Here is a 26,904-nt window from a genome sequence, read left to right on the forward strand (position 1 = left end):
ATCTCCATCCAAATCCAAACTCCCCAAATACCCCTCTTCCACAAATCCCAACTCCCCCAAATCCCCCTCTCCCACAAATCCCAACTCCCCCAAAAATCCCATCTCCTCCCACATCACCTGCCCTCAACCTCCCCATATCCTGTCCGCTCCTCCCATATCCCATCACCCCTCCCCAACATCCCAACCTCCACATCCCATCCCCTGCTCCACCTGTTCCCCCCCACGTCCCATCTCCCCCTACATCCTATCTGCCCCATATCACCTCTCACACCACACATACCACCTCCCCCCATTCTGTGGATGAGAGGGTGGAAGATTCTGGAGCCTGCGAGTTTTGTTTCTTCCACTTTTCTGTATTTAATGGCTATCTGGAGAAGACAAATATCAGAGTTGTATCGCACACGCATACTTTGACAATATGCCGTAAAGTCGCTTTTCAACAATTCGGGCGCGCTTTGCGACACTGCGGGCAGTCGCCGGCGTCACTCGCCTTTTCTCACTTTACGGCAGCGGGGAGGCGAGCAAGATGGCGCGCGGTGGTGAGTGGCGGCCCGCGGCGATTTCCCGCTTCCTCCGGGAGGGATAGCACTGCTCGCAATCCACCTCTTACCTCACTGACTCTCTCCCTCTCTCTCTCTCCGTTTGGCAGGAAAGAAGCAGAAGCTGCGGCGCCTCGCCAGGGCGCAGAGACGGAGCCGAGTGAGTAAAAGGAGGCAGGCGCGGCGACGTGGAAATCGAGTGGAATGCGCAGGCGCCTGGTCTCGCCGCGTGGCCCTTTGGGAGTTGTAGTGATGTTGTTCTGTGCTCCGGTGAGCCGAGCGTTCAGTTCACTACAACTCCCTTCGTGCACTGCGCGGGTATGCGAAGCAATGTGACTACAACTCCCAGGCTGCGCTGCGGTTAAAGGTCCATGGCACATGGCTGAGACAGTCATGGCACCTGTCCTGCCCATGCTTGGATGCAGTCGCACACGTTAATCCCATCATGGATCATACAATAGGAACCGGCCCGTCAGCCCACAATCTTGTGCTTAGATACTTAAGCTTGCGCTGCTGCCCTCTCCCATCCTAACACTATATGGAATTTTGGATCCCTAAACAGGTGTAACACCTTGCCCAAGATTGACCCTTAGGCCAACGAAGGGAAGGGGCACATTACATCATCTTTGGTAGAGATGTATCTCCACCACCCCCTACCCATGAATGGGTTTAAACATTGAAATTGTAGCCCCCCCCCCCCCCCCCACTATCTCTACCTCAGGCAGCTAGTTTCATGTGTGGACCATTCTCTGGGTGAAAATCTTTTACCTTTAAATCTCTCCCCTTTCACCTTAAACCTGTGTGCCCTCTAGTTTCCCGGGGGAAAAAGACTGTGACCCTCCACATTATCCATACCCATCGTGGTTTTGTAAACCTCTATAAAGTCACCCCTCAGCCTCCTTCACTCCAGGGAAATCAGCCCTGGTCTGTCCAGCCTCTCAATCTCTCCAGTCCCGGGAACATCCTGGTGAATCTTTCCTGCCCCCTCTCCAGCTTAATGGCATCCTTCCTGTAGCTGGGTGACCAAAACTGCACACAGTACTCTGAGTGCGGCTTCACCGACGTCTTGCACAGTTGTTACTTAATGTCCCAACTCCTGTACTCAGTGCCCTGACCAATGAAGGCCAACATGCCAAATGCCTTCTTCGCTGCCTTCTCTAGCATCTCCACTTTCAGGGAACCATGCACCTGTATTCCTGGGTCTCTGTTCCACAACACTCCCCAGGCCATTTTCCCTTGCGCATCCTGCCCCAGTGTATCTTACTGCAACAGCTTGAACTTATCTGAATTGGACTCTGCTTGCCGTTCCTCAGCACAGAAGTCTGCCTCTTAAGGATCACCAAAGTGTGGAAATGTGGGGGGGAGGGGGGGAGGGAGTTAGGACTCCAGTGATGAGCAGGGACAGGGGGTGAATCAAGTATAGTAATTCACCCCTCAGTAGGTGGGAATGTGGGAATGTGGCTAGCACAGTACTGGTGGGTCGAAGGGCCTGTTGCTGTGATGAGTGGCTCTGTGGCTCCTCAGATGTGGGATGGAGAGCAAAGAGAGGAGAACTATTAGGACGATCTTGCACAAGGAGGGACCGTCTACTGGCTCTGTAGCCAGAACTGATTAGCTCTACCAAGTCCCCCTCTCCTCTTCCCTGTTCTCCCCCAGGGTCCGGGACAGAAGCAACTGAAAAAAGATCCAGGCGTCCCCAACGTGGCCCCTTTCAAAGCGCATGCACAGCACGAGGCAGAGAAGAGGAAGCAAAGGGTAAGAGTGCCATCCACAATGGGGGCTGCTTGGCTCATTGTGCCCTTGTTGGGCTTTAAAATACGCTGTCAAATCTGTCCTCCCGTTCACAATTCCATCCCTCCATCTGTACACTGACCGGTGTCTCTCAGTCCCTCTCTCTCAGGGGTGATCTGTACACTGACCGGTGTCTCTCAGTCCCTCTCTCTGTCAGGGGGAGATCTGTACACTGACCGGTGTCTCTCAGTCCCTCTCTCTCAGGGGGAGATCTGTACACTGACCGGTGTCTCTCAGTCCCTCTCTCTCAGAGGGAGATCTGTACACTGACCGGTGTCTCTCAGTCCCTCTCTCTCAGGGGAGATCTGTACACTGACCGGTGTCTCTCAGTCCCTCTCTCTCAGGGGAGATCTGTACACTGACCGGTGTCTCTCAGTCCCTCTCTCTCTCTCTCTGAGGGAGATCTGTACACTGACCGGTGTCTCTCAGTCCCTCTCTCTCTCTCTCTGAGGGAGATCTGTACACTGACCGTTGTCTCTCAGTCCTTCTCTCTCAGGGGAGATCTGTACACTGACCGGTGTCTCTCAGTCCCTCTCTCTCTCTCTGAGGGAGATCTGTACACTGACCGTTGTCTCTCAGTCCCTCTCTCTCTGAGGGAGATCTGTACACTGACCGGTGTCTCTCAGTCCCTCTCTCTGAGGGGAGATCTGTACACTGACCGGTGTCTCTCAGTCCCTCTCTCTCAGGGGAGATCTGTACACCGACCGGTGTCTCTCAGTCCCTCTCTCTCAGGGGAGATCTGTACACTGACCGGTGTCTCTCAGTCCCTATCTCTCAGGGGGAGATCTGTACACTGATCGTTGTCTCTCAGTCCCTCTCTCTCAGGGGAGATCTGTACACTGACTGGTGTCTCTCAGTCCCTCTCTCTCAGGGGGAGATCTGTACACTGACCGGTGTCTCTCAGTCACTCTCTCTCTGAGGGAGATCTGTACACTGACCGGTGTCTCTCAGTCCCTCTCTCTGAGGGGAGATCTGTACACTGACCGGTGTCTCTCAGTCCCTCTCTCTCAGAGGGAGATCTGTACACTGACCGGTGTCTCTCAGTCCCTCTCTCTCAGGGGAGATCTGTACACTGACCGTTGTCTCTCAGTCCCTCTCTCTCAGGGGAGATCTGTACACTGACCAGTGTCTCTCAGTCCCTCTCTCTCAGGGGAGATCTGTACACTGACCGGTGTCTCTCAGTCCCTCTCTCTCTCAGGGGAGATCTGTACACTGACCGTTATCTCTCAGTCATTCTCTCTCAGGGGAGATCTGTACACTGACCGGTGTCTCTCAGTCCCTCTCTCTCTCAGGGGAGATCTGTACACTGACCGTTATCTCTCAGTCATTCTCTCTCAGGGGAGATCTGTACCCTGACTGGTGTCTCTCAGTTCCTCTCTCTCAGGGGAGATCTGTACACTGACTGGTGTCTCTCAGTCCCTCTCTCTCAGTGGAGATCTGTACACCGACCGGTGTCTCTCAGTTCCTCTCTCTCAGAGGGAGATCTGTACACTGACCGGTGTCTCTCAGGGGAGATCTGTACACTGACCAGTGTCTCTCAGTCTCTCTCTCTCAGGGAGAGATCTGTACACTGACCGGTGTCTCTCAGTCCCTCTCTCTCAGGGGGAGATCTGTACACTGACCGTTATCTCTCAGTCATTCTCTCTCAGGGGAGATCTGTATACTGACCGGTGTCTCTCAGTCACTCTCTCTCTGAGGGAGATCTGTACACTGACCGGTGTCTCTCTGTCCCTCTCTCTCAGGGGGAGATCTGTACACTGACCGGTGTCTCTCAGGGGAGATCTGTACCCTGACTGGTGTCTCTCAGTTCCTCTCTCTCAGGGGAGATCTGTACACTGACTGGTGTCTCTCAGTCCCTCTCTCTCAGTGGAGATCTGTACACCGACCGGTGTCTCTCAGTCCCTCTCTCTCAGAGGGAGATCTGTACACTGACCGGTGTCTCTCAGTGCCTCTCTCTCAGGGGAGATCTGTACACTGACCGGTGTCTCTCAGTCCCTCTCTCTCAGGGGAGATCTGTACACTGACCGTTGTCTCTCAGTCCCTCTCTCTCAGGGGAGATCTGTACACTGACCGGTGTCTCTCAGTCCCTCTCTCTCAGGGGGAGATCTGTACACTGACTGGTGTCTCTCAGTCCCTCTCTCTCAGGGGGAGATCTGTACACTGACCGGTGTCTCTCAGTCATTCTCTCTCAGGGGAGATCTGTACACTGACCGGTGTCTCTCAGTCCCTCTCTCTCTCAGGGGAGATCTGTACACTGACCGTTATCTCTCAGTCATTCTCTCTCAGGGGAGATCTGTACACTGACCGGTGTCTCTCAGTCACTCTCTCTCTGAGGGAGATCTGTACACTGACCGGTGTCTCTCAGTCCCTCTCTCTCAGGGGGAGATCTGTACACTGACCGGGGTCTCTCAGTCCCTGTCTCTCAGAGGGAGATCTGTACACTGACCAGTGTCTCAGTCACTCTCTCTCTCTGAGGGAGATCTGTACACTGACCGGTGTCTCTCAGTCCCTCTCTCTCAGGGGGAGATCTGTACACTGACCGGTGTCTCTCAGTCCCTCTCTCTCAGGGGAGATCTGTACACTGACCGGTGTCTCTCAGTCCCTCTCTCTCAGAGGGAGATCTGTACACTAACCGGTGTCTCTCAGTCCCTCTCTCTCAGAGGGAGATCTGTACACTGACCAGTGTCTCTCAGTCCCTCTCTCTCAGGGGGAGATCTGTACACTGACCGGTGTCTCTCAGTCCCTCTCTCTCAGAGGGAGATCTGTACACTGACCGGTGTCTCTCAGTCACTCTCTCTCTCTGAGGGAGATCTGTACACTGCCCGTCACCTCTCTTCACCACCCTTCTTTCTCTCCCCTCTTTCACCATCACTTTCTGTCCCTCGCCTCCCTCACTCTCCCTCTCTCTGCCCCACAGATGGAGGAGCGGAAGGAGCGGCAGAAGGTGGCTCGGGAGAGGGAGGTGGCCGGGCGCCGCAGTCTCGAGGGGCTCCAGCGAGACGCTGAGAGGCGGCAGCAGCAGTTTGAGCAAAAGGTAAGCTGGCCGTTCCCACCCACTCACTTCGGCTGTCATCGGTTGGGACACAGGAAGTCACCTGGCACAAGTGTCCAGTCACCCCGATAACATAAGTGGCGGGTGGGATATAGTGTTGGGAAATGCTTGTGAAATCTCTCCTGGCAAATCTGTACGAATTCTTTGAAGAAATAACAAGCAGGATAGGCAAAGGAGAATTGGTTGATGTTGTGCACTTGGAGTTTCCGAAGGCCTTTCACATGAGTCTGCTTGGCAAGGTACGAGCTCGTGGTATTGCAGGAAAGATGGGTCAAGTATTGGCTGACTGGCAGGGAGGCAAGGAGTGGGAATAAAGATAGCCTTTTCCGGCTGGCTGCCGGAATATATATATATAAAACATATGTTATATGTCAATGACGTGGATGAACGATTTGATGGCGTTGCGGCCAAGTTTGCGGATGATATGAAAGTGGGTAAGCGGGTGGAGGGGCAGGTAGTGTTGAGGAAGCAGGGAGTCTGCAGAGGACTTAAACAGATTGGGGGAGTGGGAAAAGAAGTCGCAGATGGAATGTAGTCCAGGGAAATGTATGGTCATGCACTTTGGCAGAGGGAATAAAGGTGTGGACTATTTTCTATATGGGGAGAAAATTAAAAAATCGGAGGTGCAAAGGGACTTGGGAGTCCTTGTGCAGGATTCACTACAGGTTAACTTGCAGGCTGAGTTGCTGGTTAGGAAGGGAAATGCCATGTTAACACTCATTTCGAGAGGACGAGAATATAAGAGCAAGGATGTAATGCGAGGCTTTGTAAGGCTTAAGTCAGATGTCACTTGGAGTATTGTGAGCAGATTTGAGCCCCTTATCTAAGAAACCATGAGCTGGCTTTGGAGGGGGGTCCAGAGGGGGTTCACGAGAGTGATATACAGGAATGAAGGGGTTAATGTATCAGGAGCAATTAATAGCTCTGGGCCTGTTCTCACTGGAATTTTGAAGAATGAGGGGGAATTTCATTAACGATTATTGAAGGGCCTAGATAGAAGGTAGAGAGGGTATTTCCTATAGTGAGGGAGTCTAGGACCAGTGGACACAGATAGACTGAATGTGGAGAGGATGTTTCCTATAGTGGGGGAGTCTAGGACCAGAGGGCACAGATAGTGTGGATGTGGAGAGGATGTTTCCAATGGTGGGGGAGTCTAGGACCAGAGGACACAAATAGAGTGGATGTGGAGAGGATGTTTCCAATGGTGGGGGAGTCGAGGACCAGAGCACACAGATAGAGTGGATGTGGAGAGGATATTTCCTATAGTGGGGGAATCGAGGACCAGAGCACACAGATAGAGTGGATGTGGAGAGGATATTTCCTATAGTGGGGGAGTCTAGGACCAGAGGGCACAGATAGAGTGGATGTGGAGAGGATGTTTCCTATGGTGGGGCAGTCTAGGACCAGAGGATACTGATCGAGTGGATGAGGAGAGGATGTTACCTATAGTGGGGCAATCTAGGACCAGAGGGCACAGATCGAGTGGATGTGGAGAGGATGTTTCCAATGGTGGGGGAGTCGAGGACCAGAGCACACAGATAGAGTGGATGTGGAGAGGATATTTCCTATAGTGGGGGAGTCTAGGACCAGAGGGCACAGAAGGATGCTCCTTTAGAGCAGAGATGAGGAGGATTCTTTTTTTAGTCAGACTGTGGTGAATTACTGGAATTCATTGCCACAGACGGAAGGCCAATAATTGAATTGAATTGACTTTATTTCTTTACATCCTTCACGTACTTGAGTAAAAATCTTCATGTTATGTTTCTGTCTGAATGTGCAGTGTGCAATCATAGTAATTTATAATAAATAGAGCGGTCAACGTAAAATAGAAATACGCTGAAATCAGTGTGAGTTAATCAGTCTGATGGCCTGGTGGAAGAAGCTGTCCCGGATGGTCCTGGCTTTTATGCTGCGGTACCGTTTCCCGGATGGTAGTAACTGGAATAGATTATGGTTGGGATGACTCGGGTCCCCGATGATCTTTCGGGCCCTTTATACACACCTGTCTTTGTAAATGTCCTGAATCGTGGGAAGTTCACAGCTCCAGATGAGCTGGGCTGTCGGCACCACTCTCTGTAGAGTCCTGCGATTGAGGGAGGTACAGTTCCCACACCAGCCAGTCAGGATGCTCTCAATTGTGCCCCTGTAGAAAGTTCTTGAGATTTGGGAACCTGTACCAAACTTCCTCAACTGAGGTGAAGGATCACATGAGATCCTCGGTGATGTGGATGCCAGGGAACTTGAAGCTGTTCACCCTCTCAGCCCCAGATCCATTGATGTCAATAGGAGTGAGCCCGTCTCCATTCCCCCTGTAATCTACAACCAGCTCCTTTGTTTTTGCAATGTTGAGGGAGAGTTTGTTTTCTTGACACCACTGTGTCAGGGTGATGACTTCCTCTCTGTGGGCTGCATTGTTATTGTTTGAGACAAGGCCAATCGATGCAGTGTCATTGGCAAATTTAATTAACAAATTGGAGCTGTGGGTGGCGATACAGTCATGGGTATACAGAGAGTAAAGGAGGGGACTTAGTACACAGCCCTGAGGGTATATATTTGGGTATATTTAGAGTGGAGATTGATTCTTGATTAGTCAGTGTCAAAGGTTTATGCAGGAAGCCAGGAGGATAAATCAGACATGATGGAATGGCAGAGCAGACTGGATGGGCCAAATGGCCTAATTCTGCTCCCAGTGAAGGGACAAAGGCAGGTTCCTGACACCTTAAGATGGGGCTTGTCAGCCGTGGTTGGCAGCTCACCCAGGAGAAGGAAAACTCTGGTGCCTTGTGTCTATACCCACTCGTGGATAAGGCTTGGGAGGGAAGCATTCGGAGCTGGAATCCCTACGTCGAGCCCAGTGCTGACGGGCAACTCTTGTGTCGCCGCTGGTGCCAGGCCGTATCGATGCCTGCCGATTTGTGGTCTGCGTGGAGAGGGGGAGCCTGCTGGACGGGCAAGAGCTTGCTCTCCGTATCGGACTGCCCTGGCTGGCGTATCAACGTAGACAGCTGGGATGCAACATCCATGGCCGACCCCGACCAGCAGAGGGCGGATCCGTACCAGTTTAGTTTGCCTTTGACAAATAAAACCAGTCTGTAATCTTCAGCCTGTGGAAGGATTTAATGGTGTGCAAAATGTGTCCTCTCTTATACGTTGGTTTTCCGTCAGTCTTTATGCAGAGTTTCCCCCAGGTTTTATTCTACTTAATTTTCCACAAGGAAACAAACCTCCAGGTAGCATTTTGCGACCGATCTACTTTGATAATAAATTTATGGTTTCCTGTTCTATTCGTCTCCTCCTATAGGCCTCTGTCACTTCCACCCATCCCTCCCCAGCTTCTGACATCGCTCGCTCTCTAATACCATGCTACCCCACCCCCCAAATTCATCTACCGAAAGAGCAGGACCTACCCTCATTGTTACCGTCAGGGAGAGGGTACAGGAGCCGTCGCCACACACTTGACGATTCAGGAACAGCTTCTTCTCCTCTGCCATCAGATTCCTCAATGGACACTGAACACTACCTCACTACTTATTTAATTTAGCTGGTTTGGTGGTATCGGTTAGTCTCACGAGACCGTGGATCTGCGTCTGGAAGGCTTCCGGGGCACGGGCACAGGCCCGGGCAGGGCTTTATGGAAGACCAGCAGTTGCCCAAGCTGCAAATCTCCCCTCTCCACGACACTGATGTTACCCATGGGAAGGGCAAGGGCCGATACAGCTTGGCACCAGTGTCGTTGCAGGAGTTGCCAGAGCGAGGTTGAAGGCAACGTCGGACTGCCTTAGGGACTCCAGCTCCGGATTTGTCCTCAGGGTTCACTCCCGAAGCCTTTCCCATGATTGGGTATGGCCGCAAGGCAGCAGAGGGTTGAACTCAGAGTTTTCCCTTTCTTAGATGGACTGTCTTCCCAGGGGAAGCTCAGTTTTATAGATTAACTGTTTTATATCCTGCTTATGTATTCATTGAATTACAGTGCGAAGTAGCCCTTCTGGCCCTTCGAGCTGTGACGCTCAATAATCCCCCAACTTACTCCTGGCCTGACCACGGGACAATTTACAATGACCTATGAACCTGCTAACCTGTACGTCTTTGGACTGCGGGAGGAAACCCACGCGGTCACGCAGAGAACGTATAAACTCTTTACAGGCAGCGGCGGGAATTGAACCCGGGTCGCTGGCACTGTATGGTGTTGTGCTAACCACTTGGCTACCTTCCCTCCCTTTGTCCCTCCCTCCGTCACCCCCCTCTCCCTCCCCCCACCTCCTCCCCTCTCCCCCTCCCTCCCTCTCCTCACTCCTCTCTCTCTTACACACACACTCACACACACTTTTGTATATATATAAATATGTGTGTGTGTGTATATATACTTAGTGTAATTCACAGTTCTTTTCCAAATTTTATTATTATCCAAAGTACAAGAGAGCATCGAAGTAAGTAACACTTACGATGTCGCAAAAGAGAAAAAAAATATTGAGGATTGAAAAATACGGTGACACAAAAAAAGAGAAAAAAACCCTACTAAAGCAAGGAGAAAGTGAGAAAACAGAACCCATTCGGTGTTCGACCCCGGAGCCGTGCGTCATCCATAAAGCTTCTAAAGATAAACATCAAACCGCCAGCAAAAAAAATTATACCAAAATCTACACTTAGATCGTGGAGGAAATCTATCAATTAACTCTCATGGTAGTAACGAGCAAATGAGCCCCATCTGTTCGCAAAATCAAACACAGGTTCCAAAGTTCGGCTTCTAATTTTCTCCAAACTAAGACATAACATCACTTGAGAGAACCATTGTGACAGAGTGGGAGCCGACGTATCCTTCCCCTTCAACAGAATGGCCCTTCTCGCTATCAATATATCAAACGCAATCACATGTTGGTCAATACTGCGGATATTTTTTATTATTGTCTGTTGTAATGAACTGCTGCCGGGAAACAACAGATTTCACGGCCTGTGCCGATGATGTTAAATCTGATTCTGAGTCTGCCTGATGAGTAAATGACCGATCGATGGCTCCCTACAGGAGAGCGACATGGAGGGAATCCGGGCCCACACGAACCTGGAGAGCGAAACGTCGCGGAAGGCGTACTACAGGGAATTTCGGAAGGTTGGTGGTGCTCAGCTGCCTTGCCTGTCTGGTGTGCTCGTCCCCCTCCCGGTCTCCACCGCTTCCAGGATGGGGGGGGGTGGTCAGTGCTGTAACTGTCCCACCGTGGCAGACGTCCCCTCGTCTGTCAGTGATCTTTCCAGTCCGTATTCATCTCTGACTGTCTTGAATTGATCCGACTCGCTCGAAACACTACCGCAGTGAGGAGGGGACTCCACACAATTGGAGGGGTGGTGAAGAGGGAACACAGTGTTGGGGGTGAAGAGGGAGCCCTGTGCTACGGGAGGGGCGGTGAGGAGGGAATTCCACACGATTGGAGGGGTGGTGAAGAGGGAACACAGTGGGGGGGGTGAAGAGGGAGCCCTGTGCTACGGGAGGGGCGGTGAGGAGGGAATTCCACACGATTGGAGGGGTGGTGAAGAGGGAACACAGTGGGGGGGGTGAAGAGGGAGCCCTGTGCTACGGGGGGGGCGGTGAGGAGGGAATTCCACACGATTGGAGGGGTGGTGAAGAGGGAACACAGTGGGGGGGGTAAAGAGGGAGCTCTGCTGGGGGAGGGGCGGTGAGGAGGGAACTCCACACGATTGGAGGGGTGGTGAAGAGGGGACACTGTGAGGGGGGGGTGAAGAGGGAGCCCTGTGCTACGGGGGGGCGGTGAGGAGGGAACTCCACACGATTGGAGGGGTGGTGAAGAGAGAACACAGTGTGGGGGGGGGTGAGGAGGGAGCTCTGTGCTGGGGGAGGGTCGGTGAGGAGGGAATGTCATGCTGTGGGAGGGGTCCTGAGGAAGAAGGGTTGTTCGCAGGCAGAGCTGCACTGAGGAAGGAGTGGCAAGGGGAGGAACTGATGTGTGAGGGATGTGGTTTGGGAGGTTGTGACCCGTGACGTGGGGAGGGTGGTGGGGCTGCGGACAGTTGAAGGGAGCAAGCTGGGGTCTGACTTTACCTCCTGTCCCTCGGCCTCAGGTGGTGGAGGCCTCGGACGTGGTGCTGGAGGTGCTAGACAGCCGGGACCCGTTGGGTTGCCGCTGTCCCCAGGTGGAACAGGCCGTGCTGCAGTCCGGCTCCAGCAAGAGGATCGTCCTGGTGCTTAACAAGATCGGTGAGAGTGGCTTCCCCATCCCTCCCCTCCCGGTACCCTTCCCTTCCCCTCCCCTCCCGGTACCCTTCCCTTCCCCTCTCCTCCCGGTACCCTTCCCTTCCCCTCTCCTCCCGGTACCCTTCCCCATCCCTCCCCTCCCGGTACCCTTCCCTTCCCCTCTCCTCCCGGTACCCTTCCCTTCCCCTCTCCTCCCGGTACCCTTCCCTTCCCCTCTCCTCCCGGTACCCTTCCCCATCCCTCCCCTCACCCCCAATCCCTCCCCTCCCGGTACCCTTCCCTTCCCCTCCCCTCCCGGTACCCTTCCCCATCCCTCCCCTCACCCCCAATCCCTCCCCTCCCGGTACCCTTCCCTTCCCCTCCCCTCCCGGTACCCTTCCCCATCCCTCCCCTCACCCCCAATCCCTCCCCTCCCGGTACCCTTCCCTTCCCCTCCCCTCCCGGTACCCTTCCCCATCCCTCCCCTCACCCCCAATCCCTCCCTCCCGGTACCCTTCCCTTCCCCTCCCCTCCCGGTACCCTTCCCTTCCCCTCCCCTCACCCCCAATCCCTCCCCTCCCTGTACCCTTCCCCACTCCCTCCCCTCCCTGTACCCTTCCTCCCCTCCCTGTACCCTTCCCCACTCCCTCTCCTCCCTGTACCCTTCCCCATCCCTCCCCTCCCTGTACCCTTCCCCATCCCTCTCCTCCCTGTACCCTTCCCCATCCCTCCCCTCCCGGTACCCTTCCCTTCCCCTCCCCTCCCGGTACCCTTCCCCATCCCTCCCCTCACCCCCAATCCCTCCCCTCCCGGTACCCTTCCCTTCCCCTCCCCTCCCGGTACCCTTCCCTTCCCCTCCCCTCACCCCCAATCCCTCCCCTCCCTGTACCCTTCCCCACTCCCTCTCCTCCCTGTACCCTTCCCCATCCCTCTCCTCCCTGTACCCTTCCCCATCCCTCCCCTCCCGGTACCCTTCCCTTCCCCTCCCCTCCCGGTACCCTTCCCTTCCCCTCCCCTCCCGGTACCCTTCCCCATCCCTCCCCTCCCGGTACCCTTCCCCATCCCTCCCCTCCCGGTACCCTTCCTCCCCTCCCGGTACCCTTCCCTTCCCCTCCCCTCCCGGTACCCTTCCCTTCCCCTCCCCTCCCGGTACCCTTCCCCATCCCTCCCCTCCCGGTACCCTTCCTCCCCTCCCGGTACCCTTCCCTTCCCCTCTCCTCCCGGTACCCTTCCCCATCCCTCCCCTCCCGGTACCCTTCCTCCCCTCCCGGTACCCTTCCCTTCCCCTCCCCTCCCGGTACCCTTCCCTTCCCCTCCCCTCCCGGTACCCTTCCCTTCCCCTCTCCTCCCTGTACCCTTCCCCTCTCCTCCCTGTACCCTCCCCTACTCCCTCCCCTCACCCCCCATCCCTCCCCTCCCGGTACCCTTCCCCATCCCTCCCCTCCCGGTACCCTTCCTCCCCTCCCTGTACCCTTCCCTACTCCCTCCCCTCACCCCCAATCCCTCTCCTCCCTGTACCCTTCCCCACTCCCTCCCCTCCCTGTACCCTTCCCCACTCCCTCCCCTCCCTGTACCCTTCCCTACTCCCTCCCCTCCCGGTACCCTTCCTCCCCTCCCTGTACCCTTCCCCATCCCTCCCCTCCCTGTACCCTTCCCTACTCCCTCCCCTCCCTGTACCCTTCCCTACTCCCTCCCCTCCCTGTACCCTTCCCCACTCCCTCTCCTCCCTGTACCCTTCCCTACTCCCTCCCCTCCCCGTGCCCTTCCTCCCCTCCCTGTACTCTTCCCCATTCCCTCCCCTCCCGATACCCTTCCCCATTCCCTCCCGGTATCCTTCCCCACCCCCTGCCCTCCTGGTACCCTTCTCCATTCCCTTTCCTCCCACCCTCTCCTCCCCTCCTGATCCTCTCCCTCCTAAATCTCTCCCTCCCTTTCACCACCCTCCGCTCTCCTTTCTGAATCTCTCCCCTCCCTTGACCCTCTTTCCCTTCCCATGCCCTCCCATAACCCTCTGCCACTCCTCCCTCCCTCACCCCTGTTCACCCTCCCCCAGTGTTCCATTGATCGTCGACCCCCACCCCCAACTATTTCTCCCCCCCTGCATGTTATCTCTCTCCCTCCCTCTCTCCATTTCCCAGGACCCAAGGAAACACTTTCTCAGAATTGCCGACAGTGTGTTTCCCCCAGTCTCTCCAATTTTTTTGTTATTCTAATACTCCTCATGGCATCAAGGCCACTCGGCCCATCAAGACGGTGCCAGACCAACCCTCTAAGACCTTTTCCCCGATGATTCCCTGTAGCCCGTGACCTCTCTCTCCTCCTGGCTGCTGAATCTCTCGGAGTTATTGAGACATCGAGTGTGGAAGGAGACCCTTTGGCCCATCTGGACCCTGCTGACTGAGTTTCCCATCGAATCCAGTCCCATTTGGCTGCGATTGGCCTATATCCCTGTCCACAGACCCCGTAGTTCATGGTAGGGGTCCATGGCATAAAAACAGTTGGGAAGCCCTGCTCTAATCCTTTCCTATCCACGTACCCTTCGAAGCACCTTTTAAAAGTTGTTCATGTACCTGCCTCTGGCAGCTCGTTCCTGTACAAACCACCCCCTGGGTGAAAAGTTGCCCCTCGGGTTGCATTTAAGTCTCTCCCTTCTCATCTTGAGGGCACAAACACGGTGCCCTCTAGTGTTTGATTAACCAACCCTGGTGAAGGACTGTGTGAATTTATCCTGTCTGTGCCCCTCGTGATTTTACACACCTTTATAAGATCACCCCTCAGTCTCCAGCGCTCCAAGGAATAAATTCCCAACCTGCCTGACCTCTCTCCATAACTCAGTCCCTCGAGTCCCGGCAACGTCCTCGGTAAATCTCCTCTGCACTCTTTCCAGCTCAATGGCATCTTTCCTGCAGCTGGGCGACCGGAACTGAGCCCAGTACTCCAAATGCAACGTAACGTCCCAGCTCCTGCACTCAGTGGCCTGACCAATGAAGGCCAGTGTGCCAAATGCCTTCTTCACCACCCCTTTCAGGGTACCATATACCTGTACCCCTGTGCCTCTCTGTTCTACAACACTCCCAGGACTTGACCGTTCCCTGTAAAACTTCTACCTTCCCAAAATACAACACCTCACACTGTATCTGAACTAAACTCCATCTGCCACTCCTTGGCCCACTTGCCCGGCTGATGGAGATTCCTCTGTAAACCCTGAACAACGTCGTCACTGTCACCGACTCCAACTAGAGTACCATGCAGAAGTCTTAGGCACATGGATAGGTAGGTTGCCCTGAACTTAAGGCACAGTACTGTATTTGTCAGTGTGGAGCAGAGAGAGTTTGTAAACTGGCGAGAGCCAAGGATGTTGGGAATGGTTGGGAGCACCTCAGGAGGGAAGTGGCACGGGTGGCAGAGGAGGAGTGCTAGGGGCAGGGGAGGGGGGGTAGCAAGGGTGTAGACACACATAGCCCTCAGACCCCAGGTGGGATCATTTGCTTTCAAACAATTGGTTTATTGATCATTACAGAATGTCTCTCTGGCGCTTCCCACTCCTTCCCCCTCCCTTCCCCTTCTCCCGACCACGATTCCCCTCTCCCTGCCCCCTTCCCGCTCTCAGTCCACAATGGAGACCCAGATCAGAATCAGGTTTATCATCACTTACATGTCATGAAATTTGTTTTTTAGCGGCAGCAGTACAGTGCAATACATGAAATTACTATGGTACTGTGCAAAGGTTTTGGGGACCCTAGTTTTATATACATATGTGTGTGTGCCTAAGAGTTTAGCATAGTAATCAACTACCCTGAGGTTTATTTTCTTGCATTCACAGTAGAACCAAGAAATACAACGGAATCACAATGAAAGACTACACAGACTGACAATAAACCAATGTGCAAAAGCAGTCAAACTGTGTAAATACAAAGACAGATAGTGTCATCTGTTTAGTGAGGAGGGGTTTTAAAAGGACACAGGTTCTTCCTGAACTCTCACCGCAACTCAGTCCCTGAAATCCAGACAACATCCTCGTAACTCTCCCCGCACTCATTCCAACTTTCCTAATAGCGGGGAGACCAAAACTGAACAAAATATTCTAAATGCACCCTCACCAGAGTCTGATACAACTGCAAAGTAAGGACCCTAGTCCTGTACGCAGTGCCCTGGCCAACGAAAGCCAACCTGCCAAACACCACCTTTACTGGCCTTTCAGGGAACCCATATGTATCTCTGTTCAACGCTCCCCTGTGAGGGTTGTTCGGCAAAAGCTTGTGAATTCACCCTATTTACCCCCACCCTACTTCTTGATTTTATACACCTTTGTATGGTCACCCCTCAGTCTCCTACACTCCAACGAATAAAGTCCCAGCCTGCCCGACCTCTCTCGATAACTCAGTCCATCGAGTCCCAGCAACATCCTCGGTAAATCTCCTCTGCACTCTTTCCAGCTCAATGGCATCTTTCCTACAGCAGGGCGACCGGAACTGAACACAATTCTCCAAATGCGGTCTCATCAATGTCTTGTATAACTGTAGAGTAACGTCGCGACTCCCTGACCGATGAAGATCAGCATGCCAGGCATCGTCTCCAACGCCCTGTCTACCTGTAACCCCACTTTCAGGAATCCCATGTACCCACAACCCTGGGTCTCTCTCTTCTACAGCACTCTAATGTTCATCGTGGTTTCACTTTCCAAAATACAACAGGTCACACTTCACCGATTTGAACTGCATCTGCCAAACTTTGGCCCACTTACCTCACTGTTTGAGATTCTCCTTATAAATCCTGATAACTGCCTCCACTGTCTAATTCCTAATGACCGCCTCTCCCCTGGTTCTTGTTGCATGGTACGCCGGGGCACCTTCCTGTCCCTCCAGTCACTCAAAATATGTCGCCTCTCCCCCTCCAGACCTGGTGGCCAAGGACGTGGTGCAGAAATGGTTAAAATATCTGAGGAATGAGCTGCCGACCGTTGCCTTCAAGGCCTCCACTCAATTACAGAACAAAAACCTGGTAAGTCAATCACCCCAGTGGGTGGGTGGGGGGCATCGGGAAGGGTGTGCAGAAAGGAGAGATCTCTCCCACCCTCCACTCTTCCCAAACCGGGGTTTCTTGTTCCAGCTGCTGTGCAGGAAAGTGTTAAAAGTTGCTTGAGGAACTTTTAAAAGTTTCCCAAGCAACTTAAAAAGCTGTTTTTCAAGCAGAAGAAAACCAGTCCAAACTCCCTGATTGGGTATGGGTGCCGAGCTTTCAGTTCGGGAGGCTTCAGGCAGAGGAAACTGAGCGGGTGAAGAGCATAATATAAAGAGCGCGATTAGAATATGAAAGCAAGGCCGTAAGGAGGTTTCATGAGACATTGGCCTAGGGACAGCTATTACCCCTCAGCCATTACTCTCTTGAACCAGAGCGATAACTACATTCAACTTCACTTGTCCTATCACTGAAATGTTCCCACGTCATATGGACTCACTTTCAAGAACTTGATCTCGTGTTCTCGCTATTTATTTATTTATTATTATTTCTTCCTTTTGTATTTGCATAGTTTGTTGTCATCTGCACTCTGGTTAATGCTCCAGTTGGAGGGTCTTTCTTTGACTCTGTTATGGCTATTATTCGAAAGATTTGAGTATCTCCGCTAGAAACTGAATCTCAGGGTTGTATATGGTGACATGTATGTACTTTGCTAATAATATTACTTTAAACTTCGGGCGGACCACATCTGGAGTACTGTGAGCAGTTTTGGGCCCCTTATCTAAGAGAAAAGGGTGCTGGCACTGGAGGAGGTTCACAAGAATGAAAATTCTGAAAGTTTCTTAAATATATGCCTTCTGGGGGAGAAAGGCACTGACTGTCCACTCTACTTAGTTCACTCTGATCTTATACCTTTTCTCATCTGCCTATCACCTACCCTGGTGCCCCTCCTCTTTCCCTTTCTCCTATGGTCCACTCCTCTCTCCTATCAGATTCCTCCCTCTCTATCTTTCTCACCCTCCTGACTTCACCTATCCCCTAGCTGTCCTCCTTCAACCTCTTTTTCCCTCATCCTGAAGAAGGTCCCCGTCCTGAAACGTCGACTGTTTATTCCTCTCTAGACGCCGCCTGACTTGCTGAGTTCCTCCAGCGCTTTGTATGTGTCGCTCTGGCTGTCCAGCATCTGCTGAATGTCTTGTGTCTAAGCTTTAGTTGAAATTCGTTTGTCATTCAACCATACATGAAACCGGGGTTGAGATGCAAAGCACGCATAGCACATCCTGTAATGAGCTCTTCAGGCCTGTGCGGGGCGCCAGAGAGCATTGGGCTCCGAGGATTTTCAGATCACCTGAACTGGTTAATTTTTTAACGAGTCATTAATCGTTTGGAGTTCCTTGTGTTCCTCTCCAGGTAATGCACTCTCCTGGTGCATTACCTGTGAAGTTTATTTGGGGATTCCGTGATCGATGTGGTCCTAGTTTCTAGAATGTTCAGTCCGCTGGTTCTGTCTTTCCTCCGCGCATTGGTACCGACATTGCTGGCACACAGAGTGATGCATTCAAAACAGCAAGCTGAAATGCAGTCATGCAAAGCACAAATGTATATATAGCCCAAGCCAATGAATGAATTGGCTTCATTTCTTACATCCTTCACATACGTGAGTAAAAATCTTCACGTTACGTCTCCATCTAAACGTGCCATGTGCAATCGTAGTAATTTATAATAAATAGAACAGTCAATGTAATAGCGAGTACAATCAGATCAGCGTGAGTTAATCAGTCTGATGGCCTGGTGGAAGAAGCTGTCCTGGGACCTGTTGGTCCTGGCGTTTATGCTGTGGTACTGTTTCCCGGATGGTAGCAGCTGGAATAGAATTCAGGAATTTACAAGGACAGGTGTGTAAAAAGGGTCCGTAGGATCACTGGGGACCCGAGTCACCCCAACGGACCCTTTTTACACACCTGTCCTTGTAAATTCCTGAATCGTGGGAAGGTCACAGCTCCAGATGCGCTGGGCTGTCCGCACCACTCTCTGCAGAGCCCTGCGATTGAGGGAAATACAGTTCCCATATCAGGCAGTGATGCAGCCAGTCAGGATGCTCTCAATATTGTGCCCCTGTAGAAAGTTCTTAGGATGTGGGGGCCCATACAAACTTTCTCAACCGTCTGAGGTGAAAGAGACGCTGTTGTGCCTTTTCTACCATACAGCTGGTGTGTACAGACCACATGAGGTCCTCGGTGATGTGGATGCCGAGGAACTTGAAGCTGTTTACCCTCCCAACCCCAGATCCACTGATGTCAATAGGGATTAGCCCGTCTCCATTCCTCCTGTAGTCCACAACCAGCTCCTTTGTTTTTGTGACATTGAGGGAGAGGTTGTTTTCTTGACACCGCTGTGTCAGGGTGATGGCTTCTTCCCTGTAGGCCACATTGTTATTGTTTGAGACAAGGCCAATCGATGCAGTGTCGTCGGCAAATTTAATTGGCAGATTGGAGCTGTGGGTGGCGACACAGTCATGGGTTTACAGGGAGTAAAGGAGGGAGCGAATGCGCATGCACACTCCCAACTTGTCATTCCACTGATCGAACACTGGGGGGCAGCACTGACAGGAGAGGCCAGCCCCCAACTGAGCATGGACGCCACACCAGCACGTCCTGGACAACAGCCGCAGGCAAGCCTGCAGCTTGAGGCCTAGTCCTTGTTACAACCGAGCCACGCAGCTTCCCCACCGACCAACAAAGGAAACTTGTACATTATCTATGACTCTTTATCATCTTACTCATCTCTATCACCTCTTGTCCTAGGAGAAAAACCCTCAGCTTGCTCAGCCTTTCCTCATAAGACATGCAGCATTCTGGTAAATTTCCTCTGCACCCTCTCTTCTTATAATGAGGCGACCAGAACTGAACACCGTACTCCAAATAAGAACACTTCCATCACCAAGGCATGAAAGGGGCTGATATGGACAAGGTTGGCCGACTAGCCGAGTTCCCTGCTGTGCGAGCCCGAGCTTGTCGTTGGAAGGTGGAACCGGCTTTCGGCCAAAGATCAGGGGTCCTCGGGTGAGTGGGTCAGGGAGGAGAGCGGTGCGCCACCAAGAACCCTGCATTCTCACTCTCAGACATCCCACCCTGCAAAAGCTCATTTCAGGGAGGTAGCATCAACAATTTGCAGGAGACTCCCGGCAGAGGTGGGATTTTTGCAACAGAGTAGCTCCTTAGCAGCTTACCAGCCAGTTTAAATAACGTTAGCTATGCTAATAGACGAATGACACCTGTTAAACTCACCTCAACATTTAACCCATCATGGGCAATAGAAAAGTCACTGTTGCAAACAGTGCAGCGAGCAACACCGTCATTGTTTTTCACCCCTGTTAGGCAAGGGGTGCACTTTAGTGTAGTCTGGGGTGAAGTACATTTTTTTGGAATACTCTGCCATGTCGTGCTCTCTCTTTCTCTCTCACTCTCTCTCTCTCGCTCTCTGGATCTCTGGGATATTGTATATAATTTGCGGGCGTCAGGGTGCTGCTAAAAATATGCGGGAGACTCCTGGAACTTCCGGGAGAGGTGGGATGTCTGCACTCCGCACAGTTCCAAATCTCTCCGGTAGAACAGTGCACTTGCTTCGACTAAGCAGGCCACAGGATAAGCAGACTAGTGTCTGAAAGAGGTCCCAGCTACCCCACCCTCTTCAAAGAGCCTGCGGAAAGACTAGCCCCTGCCTTGGGAGGGGGCACTACAGCTGTCCCTCTGATTGAGGGGGAAGGTCGCTTTGTGATTTCCTTACCCAAGCCCAGGAGCTAGCAGCCAGTGACATTAATGTTAGTGGCGGGGTGTCAGAGTTACGGGAGGGGATTCTGAGGGAATCCACTGGCATTTGGAAGGACAATATAGTCGGCCCTCCTTATCCGCGGGGAATTGGTTCCAGGACCCCCTGTGGATACCAAAAAACGTGGATGCTCGTGGACTTTAGGACCCGGTGGAGCTCCGGAGCTTAATTTAACCTGTCTCCATGTGGTGGACTTTAGGACCCAGCAGAGCTCTGTTCCATTGATGGAAAACGTTCACGATTGAAAATAAAGTGGAAGTAATAAAGCGATCAGAAAGAGGTGAAACGCAATCGGTCTTTGGAAAAGCATTAGGCTACAGTCGGTCAACGATCGGAACAATTTTAAATGATAAAGTGGAGAATAATGGAGCACGTGAAAGGCCCTGCCCCGATGAAAGTTACAATTATTACTAAGCAACACAGTGATTTAATTATTGAAATACATATGTTTCTTAGGTGATTTATATGCATAGAAAGGTAAAATATATACTATATACCAAGACAAACGTTTGACTAACTGACCGGATGTACCTGTTCCGACTTAGAGAACTTCAGGTTTTTTTCGATTCCTGAGCCGCGGTAACCTCCCGTATACTGTAAATCATTTCTAGATTACCTATAATACCTAATACAATGTAAATAGTTGTTGTATTGTTTAGGGAATAAAAACAAGAAAAAAATAGTCTGTACATGCTCAAGCAACGAGTGCTGGAGAGAGAACTTCCAGGTTTCCCCGATCCGCGGTTGGTTGAATCCGCGCTTGCGGAGCCCGTGGATAAGGTGGGCACACCATCCACATGAGTCCACGTGACTTTCCTTGGGAAATCGTGTCTCACCAGTTTGAGGAGGATCGGCCAGGGCAAGGTGGTAGATGTTATCTACACAAACCTTAGCAAAGCCTTTGGCAAGGTCCTGTCCTAGTAGACTCAGAGGGAGTAGGTTAAGATGAGGGGATCAGGAAGGGAATTTTTCTCCCCCAGAGGTGGGGTTGGAACCTGGGATGTATAGTGAGAGGCAGGGTTCTACACCATGGGGAGCGATGGCAGGGTGGGGGGGGGGGGCCTATGGATTGTGTTTTCCTTGATAAGCTCATCTAATTACTTCATCTCTATCCATCTCTCCCTTTGCTCCTTTCCTTAATCCCTCTCCCTCTGTTTCCCTCCTGACACTGCCCTCCCACCCTCCCTTTCCCGCTGTCGCTACCGCTCAGCACCGGAGCCGAGTTCCCGTGGACCGGGCGTGCGCTGACCTCCTGCAGAGCAGTGCGTGCGTGGGGGCCGACAACCTGATGCGTCTGCTGGGGAACTACTGCCGTAACCAGGGCCTCAAGACAGCCATCACCGTGGGAGTGGTCGGTGGGTGTCCGCCGTCAAGGAGGCTGCTGGGTCAAAGGTTCCGGGGAGGTGGGGCAGGGGGAAATGGGAGGAGACACCTCATCCCCTGAATCCCTGCCTCCCTCCCTCACTTCTTTGATCCGCAAACCTCTTTTTCCCCTTTCCCCTCTTCCTCCCAACCATCTCTACCCTTCTGCACCTCCCTCTCTCCCCTCCCAGTCCCCAGCTCTTCTTGCTCCCAATACCCCACCACTCCAGTTCCCCCATTCCTCACTGGCCAGCATCCAAGGTGGCAGAGGGATGGGTTCCCCAAGGGACTGAGGGGGAATGCTTTCCCCGTGGCTCTGCTCCCACCCACCTCCTATTGCTGGCACTGACCTCACCAAGATGGCAGATGCCAGGTGCCATTGCCCAGGCTCGTAACTGGGTGAATGCAGCCGGCCCAACGCTCCTGGTTGACACTGTTTCTCCACAGGGTGCCAACCGCTAGCTGCCTGGTCCCATCCCAGCCCCACCCGTGGATGAGGCAGCAGTGGGTCAATCCCCCTTGAGGTGGGACCAGCATTGGGGAACGGGGGCTGCGGAGAGTGGGCCAAAAGAGAGGGGGCAAGGGGTGGTTGCTTGCTTCCCTTGACCCCCTCCCCTTGTGCCCTGCCTCCATACCCCTCCCCCCTGTACCGGCTCTCTTCCCCTATCTCCCCACCTCTTCCCAACTCCCCTACCTTCCACTCGCTCCCCTCCTTACTCCACCATCACGTTACTCCCTCTCCCTCCCCCCTCCTGCACCTCTGTCCAACTCCATCACACACTCTTCCTCCCCCCACTCATTCACTACACCTGTCTCTTTCACCCCCCTCCCCCAGGATTTCCGAATGTCGGGAAGAGCAGTCTCATCAACAGCCTGAAGCGAGCACGCGCCTGCAACGTAGGGGCCACCCCCGGCGTCACCAAGTGAGTGAACCTCTCACCTCTGCTGAACTCTCCGCGGGACGTAGTTGGCCATGGTGATGGGAAGGGAGGGGCATCACATGAGGACTGTGTGAAGGGAGCTTCACTCTGTTTCTGATCCTGGGAGTGTGTGATGGGATGTGTGGAGGGAGCTTCACTCTGTGTCTGACCCCGGGAGTGTGTGACGGGACGGTGTGGAGGGAGCTTCACTCTGTGTCTGACCCCGGGAGTGTGTGATGGGACGGTGTGAAGGGAGATTCACTCTGTGTCTGACCCCGGGAGTGTGTGATGGGATGGTGTGGAGGGAGTTTCACTCTGTGTCTGACCCCGGGAGTGTGTGATGGGACGGTGTGGAGGGGGATTCACTCTGTGTCTGACCCCGGGAGTGTGTGATGGGACAGTGTGGAGGGTGCTTCACTCTGTGTCTGACCCCGGGAGTGAGTGATGGGATGGTGTGGAGGGAGTTTCATCCTGTGTCTGACCCCGGAAGTGTGTGATGGGACGATGTGGAGGGAGCTTCACTCTGTGTCTGATCCCGGGAGTGTGTGATGGGATGGTGTGGAGGGAGTTTCACTCTGTGTCTGACCCCGGGAATGTGTGATGGGATGTGTGTAGGGAGCTTCACTCTGTGTCTGACCCCGGGAGTGTGTGACGGGACGGTGTGGTGGGAGCTTCACTCTGTGTCTGACCCCGGGAGTGTGTGATGGGACGGTGTGGAGGGAGATTAACTCTGTGTCTGACCCCGGGAGTGTGTGATGGGATGGTGTGGAGGGAGTTTCACTCTGTGTCTGACCCCGGGAATGTGTGATGGGATGTGTGTAGGGAGCTTCACTCTGTGTCTGACCCCGGGAGTGTGTGACGGGACAGTGAGGATGGAGTTTCACTCTGTGTCTGACCCCCGGAGTGTGGGATGGGACGGTGTGGAGGGAGTTTCACTCTGTGTCTGACCCCGGGAGTGTGTGATGGGACGGTGTGGTGGGAGCTTCACTCTGTGTCTGACCCCGGGAGTGTGTGATGGGACGGTGTGGTGGGAGCTTCACTCTGTGTCTGACCCCGGGAGTGTGTGATGGGTCGGTGTGGTGGGAGCTTCACTCTGTGTCTGACCCCGGGAGTGTGTGATGGGACGGTGTGGAGGGAGCTTCACTCTGTGTCTGATCCCGGGAGTGTGTGATGGGATGGTGTGGAGGGAGTTTCACTCTGTGTCTGACCCCGGGAATGTGTGATGGGATGTGTGTAGGGAGCTTCACTCTGTGTCTGACCCCGGGAGTGTGTGACGGGACGGTGTGGTGGGAGCTTCACTCTGTGTCTGACCCCGGGAGTGTGTGATGGGACGGTGTGGAGGGAGATTAACTCTGTGTCTGACCCCGGGAGTGTGTGTTGGGACGGTGTGGAGGGAGATTCACTCTGTGTCTGACCCCGGGAGTGTGTGATGGGAAGGTGTGGAGGGAGCTTCACTCTGTGTCTGACCCCGGGAGTGTGTGATGAGACGGTGTGGAGGGAGCTTCACTCTGTGTCTGACCCCGGGAGTGAGTGATGAGACGGTGTGGAGGGAGATTCACTCTGTGTCTGACCCCGGGAGTGTGTGATGGGACGGTGTGGAGGTAGCTTCACTCTGTGTCTGACCCCGGGAGTGTGTGGTGGGACGGTGTGGAGGGAGCTTCACTCTGTGTCTGACCCCGGGAGTGTGGGATGGGATGGTGTGGAGGGGGTTTCACTCTGTGTCTGACCCCGGGAGTGTGTGATGGGACGGTGTGGAGGGAGATTAACTCTGTGTCTGACCCCGGGAGTGTGTGATGGGATGGTGTGGAGGGAGTTTCACTCTGTGTCTGACCCCGGGAATGTGTGATGGGATGTGTGTAGGGAGCTTCACTCTGTGTCTGACCCCGGGAGTGTGTGACGGGACAGTGAGGATGGAGTTTCACTCTGTGTCTGACCCCCGGAGTGTGGGATGGGACGGTGTGGAGGGAGTTTCACTCTGTGTCTGACCCCGGGAGTGTGTGATGGGACGGTGTGGTGGGAGCTTCACTCTGTGTCTGACCCCGGGAGTGTGTGATGGGACGGTGTGGTGGGAGCTTCACTCTGTGTCTGACCCCGGGAGTGTGTGATGGGTCGGTGTGGTGGGAGCTTCACTCTGTGTCTGACCCCGGGAGTGTGTGATGGGACGGTGTGGAGGGAGCTTCACTCTGTGTCTGATCCCGGGAGTGTGTGATGGGATGGTGTGGAGGGAGTTTCACTCTGTGTCTGACCCCGGGAATGTGTGATGGGATGTGTGTAGGGAGCTTCACTCTGTGTCTGACCCCGGGAGTGTGTGACGGGACGGTGTGGTGGGAGCTTCACTCTGTGTCTGACCCCGGGAGTGTGTGATGGGACGGTGTGGAGGGAGATTAACTCTGTGTCTGACCCCGGGAGTGTGTGATGGGATGGTGTGGAGGGAGTTTCACTCTGTGTCTGACCCCGGGAATGTGTGATGGGATGTGTGTAGGGAGCTTCACTCTGTGTCTGACCCCGGGAGTGTGTGACGGGACAGTGAGGATGGAGTTTCACTCTGTGTCTGACCCCGGGAGTGTGTGATGGGACGGTGTGGTGGGAGCTTCACTCTGTGTCTGACCCCGGGAGTGTGTGATGGGTCGGTGTGGTGGGAGCTTCACTCTGTGTCTGACCCCGGGAGTGTGTGATGGGACGGTGTGGAGGGAGCTTCACTCTGTGTCTGACCCCGGGAGTGTGTGATGGGTCGGTGTGGAGGGAGTTTCACTCTGTGTCTGACCCCGGGAGTGTGTGATGGGAAGGTGTGGAGGGAGCTTCACTCTGTGTCTGACCCCGGGAGTGTGTGATGGGACGGTGTGGAGGGAGCTTCACTCTGTGTCTGACCCCGGGAGTGAGTGATGAGACGGTGTGGAGGGAGATTCACTCTGTGTCTGACCCCGGGAGTGTGTGATGGGACGGTGTGGAGGGAGCTTCACTCTGTGTCTGACCCCCGGGAGTGTGTGATGGGACGGTGTGGAGGGAGATTCACTCTGTGTCTGACCCCGGGAGTGTGTGATGGGACGGTGTGGAGGGAGTTTCACTCTGTGTCTGACCCCGGGAGTGTGTGATGGGAAGGTGTGGAGGGAGCTTCACTCTGTGTCTGACCCCGGGAGTGAGTGATGAGACGGTGTGGAGGGAGATTCACTCTGTGTCTGACCCCGGGAGTGTGTGATGGGACGGTGTGGAGGTAGCTTCACTCTGTGTCTGACCCCGGGAGTGTGTGGTGGGACGGTGTGGAGGGAGTTTCACTCTGTGTCTGACCCCGGGAGTGTGTGATGGGACGGTGTGGAGGGAGTTTCACTCTGTGTCTGACCCCGGGAGTGTGTGATGGGACGGTGTGGAGGGAGCTTCACTCTGTGTCTGACCCCGGGGTGGTGTGTGATGGGACATTGAGTATGGAGTCTCTCAGGACTAGGACCCCCTTTGCTCCCTCCCCGGTGCAGGTGCCTACAGGAGATCCACCTGGACAAGCACGTCAAGCTGCTGGACTGTCCGGGCATCGTCATGGCCAGCTCCTCGTCAGATGCCGCCGTCATCCTCCGCAACTGCATGAAGATCGAGCAGCTGGCAGACCCCATCCAGCCGGTAGCTGCCATCCTTCGTCGCTGTAACAAGGAGCAGGTGAGCGTAGCATGCGCACAGCGTCCCGAGTTGCCTTCCCGCCGCAGTCAGTGTGTACGTTGGCTGTGGTTTTCGTACACAGCTGTCTCCATAGCTGATAGAGTATGGTACGAAAGCTCCAGTAAGCTGAGGGGGAAAACGCCTGGTTAATGAGAGAGGTCAGAGGAGAATGTCCGGACCGGTTCAAGCTGACAGGAAGGTGACAGTAACTCAAACAACCACACGTTACAACAGTGGTGAGAGAACGTCTCTGAACACACCAGGAATTGGATGGGCTCCAGCAGCAGAAGTCCACGAACATGAACTCAGTGGCCGTTATAGTCCCGGGACCTGTCCAATGCCAGCACACCTTTTCTTCGGTGAGGGGCCCCAAACTGCTCACAGTGCTCGAAGTGCAGTCTTCGAGCGGTGAAGTGCGGTGACTGTGTGAGTTTCCTCCGGGTGCCCGCGTTCCTCCCACATTCCGAAGGTGTCCGGGTTAGTAGGTTAATCTGTCTCGCTGGTGTAATTGGGCGGTGCAGGCTCGTTGTGCTGGAAGGATTTACCACTGTGCAGTAAGTGTAGCCTCCGTGCCCCCAATTTACCCCTGTTCGCCTAGGGTGAACCGCTGTTGCCCCACCAATAGTG

General features: G+C 53.8%; 1 protein-coding gene across 1 annotated transcript in view; it reads left to right on the plus strand.

The window, feature by feature from the left end:
* The first annotated feature begins 509 nt into the window (after positions 1 to 509).
* Positions 510 to 26,904, plus strand: part of gnl3l (G protein nucleolar 3 like) — a 38,719-nt gene continuing 12,324 nt past the window's right edge. Inside the window, exons 1-10 of the mRNA XM_059957547.1 lie at positions 510 to 539; positions 650 to 699; positions 2,196 to 2,294; positions 5,248 to 5,364; positions 10,403 to 10,486; positions 11,452 to 11,587; positions 16,461 to 16,564; positions 21,561 to 21,705; positions 22,548 to 22,635; positions 26,100 to 26,277. Coding sequence (XP_059813530.1) covers positions 527 to 539; positions 650 to 699; positions 2,196 to 2,294; positions 5,248 to 5,364; positions 10,403 to 10,486; positions 11,452 to 11,587; positions 16,461 to 16,564; positions 21,561 to 21,705; positions 22,548 to 22,635; positions 26,100 to 26,277 — 1,014 coding nt within the window. The 5' untranslated portion in view covers positions 510 to 526. The remainder of the gene's footprint in view (positions 540 to 649; positions 700 to 2,195; positions 2,295 to 5,247; positions 5,365 to 10,402; positions 10,487 to 11,451; positions 11,588 to 16,460; positions 16,565 to 21,560; positions 21,706 to 22,547; positions 22,636 to 26,099; positions 26,278 to 26,904) is intronic.

The sequence above is a fragment of the Hypanus sabinus genome, assembly GCF_030144855.1.
Source record: "Hypanus sabinus isolate sHypSab1 chromosome 24 unlocalized genomic scaffold, sHypSab1.hap1 SUPER_24_unloc_16, whole genome shotgun sequence".
Lineage (NCBI taxonomy): Eukaryota > Metazoa > Chordata > Chondrichthyes > Myliobatiformes > Dasyatidae > Hypanus > Hypanus sabinus.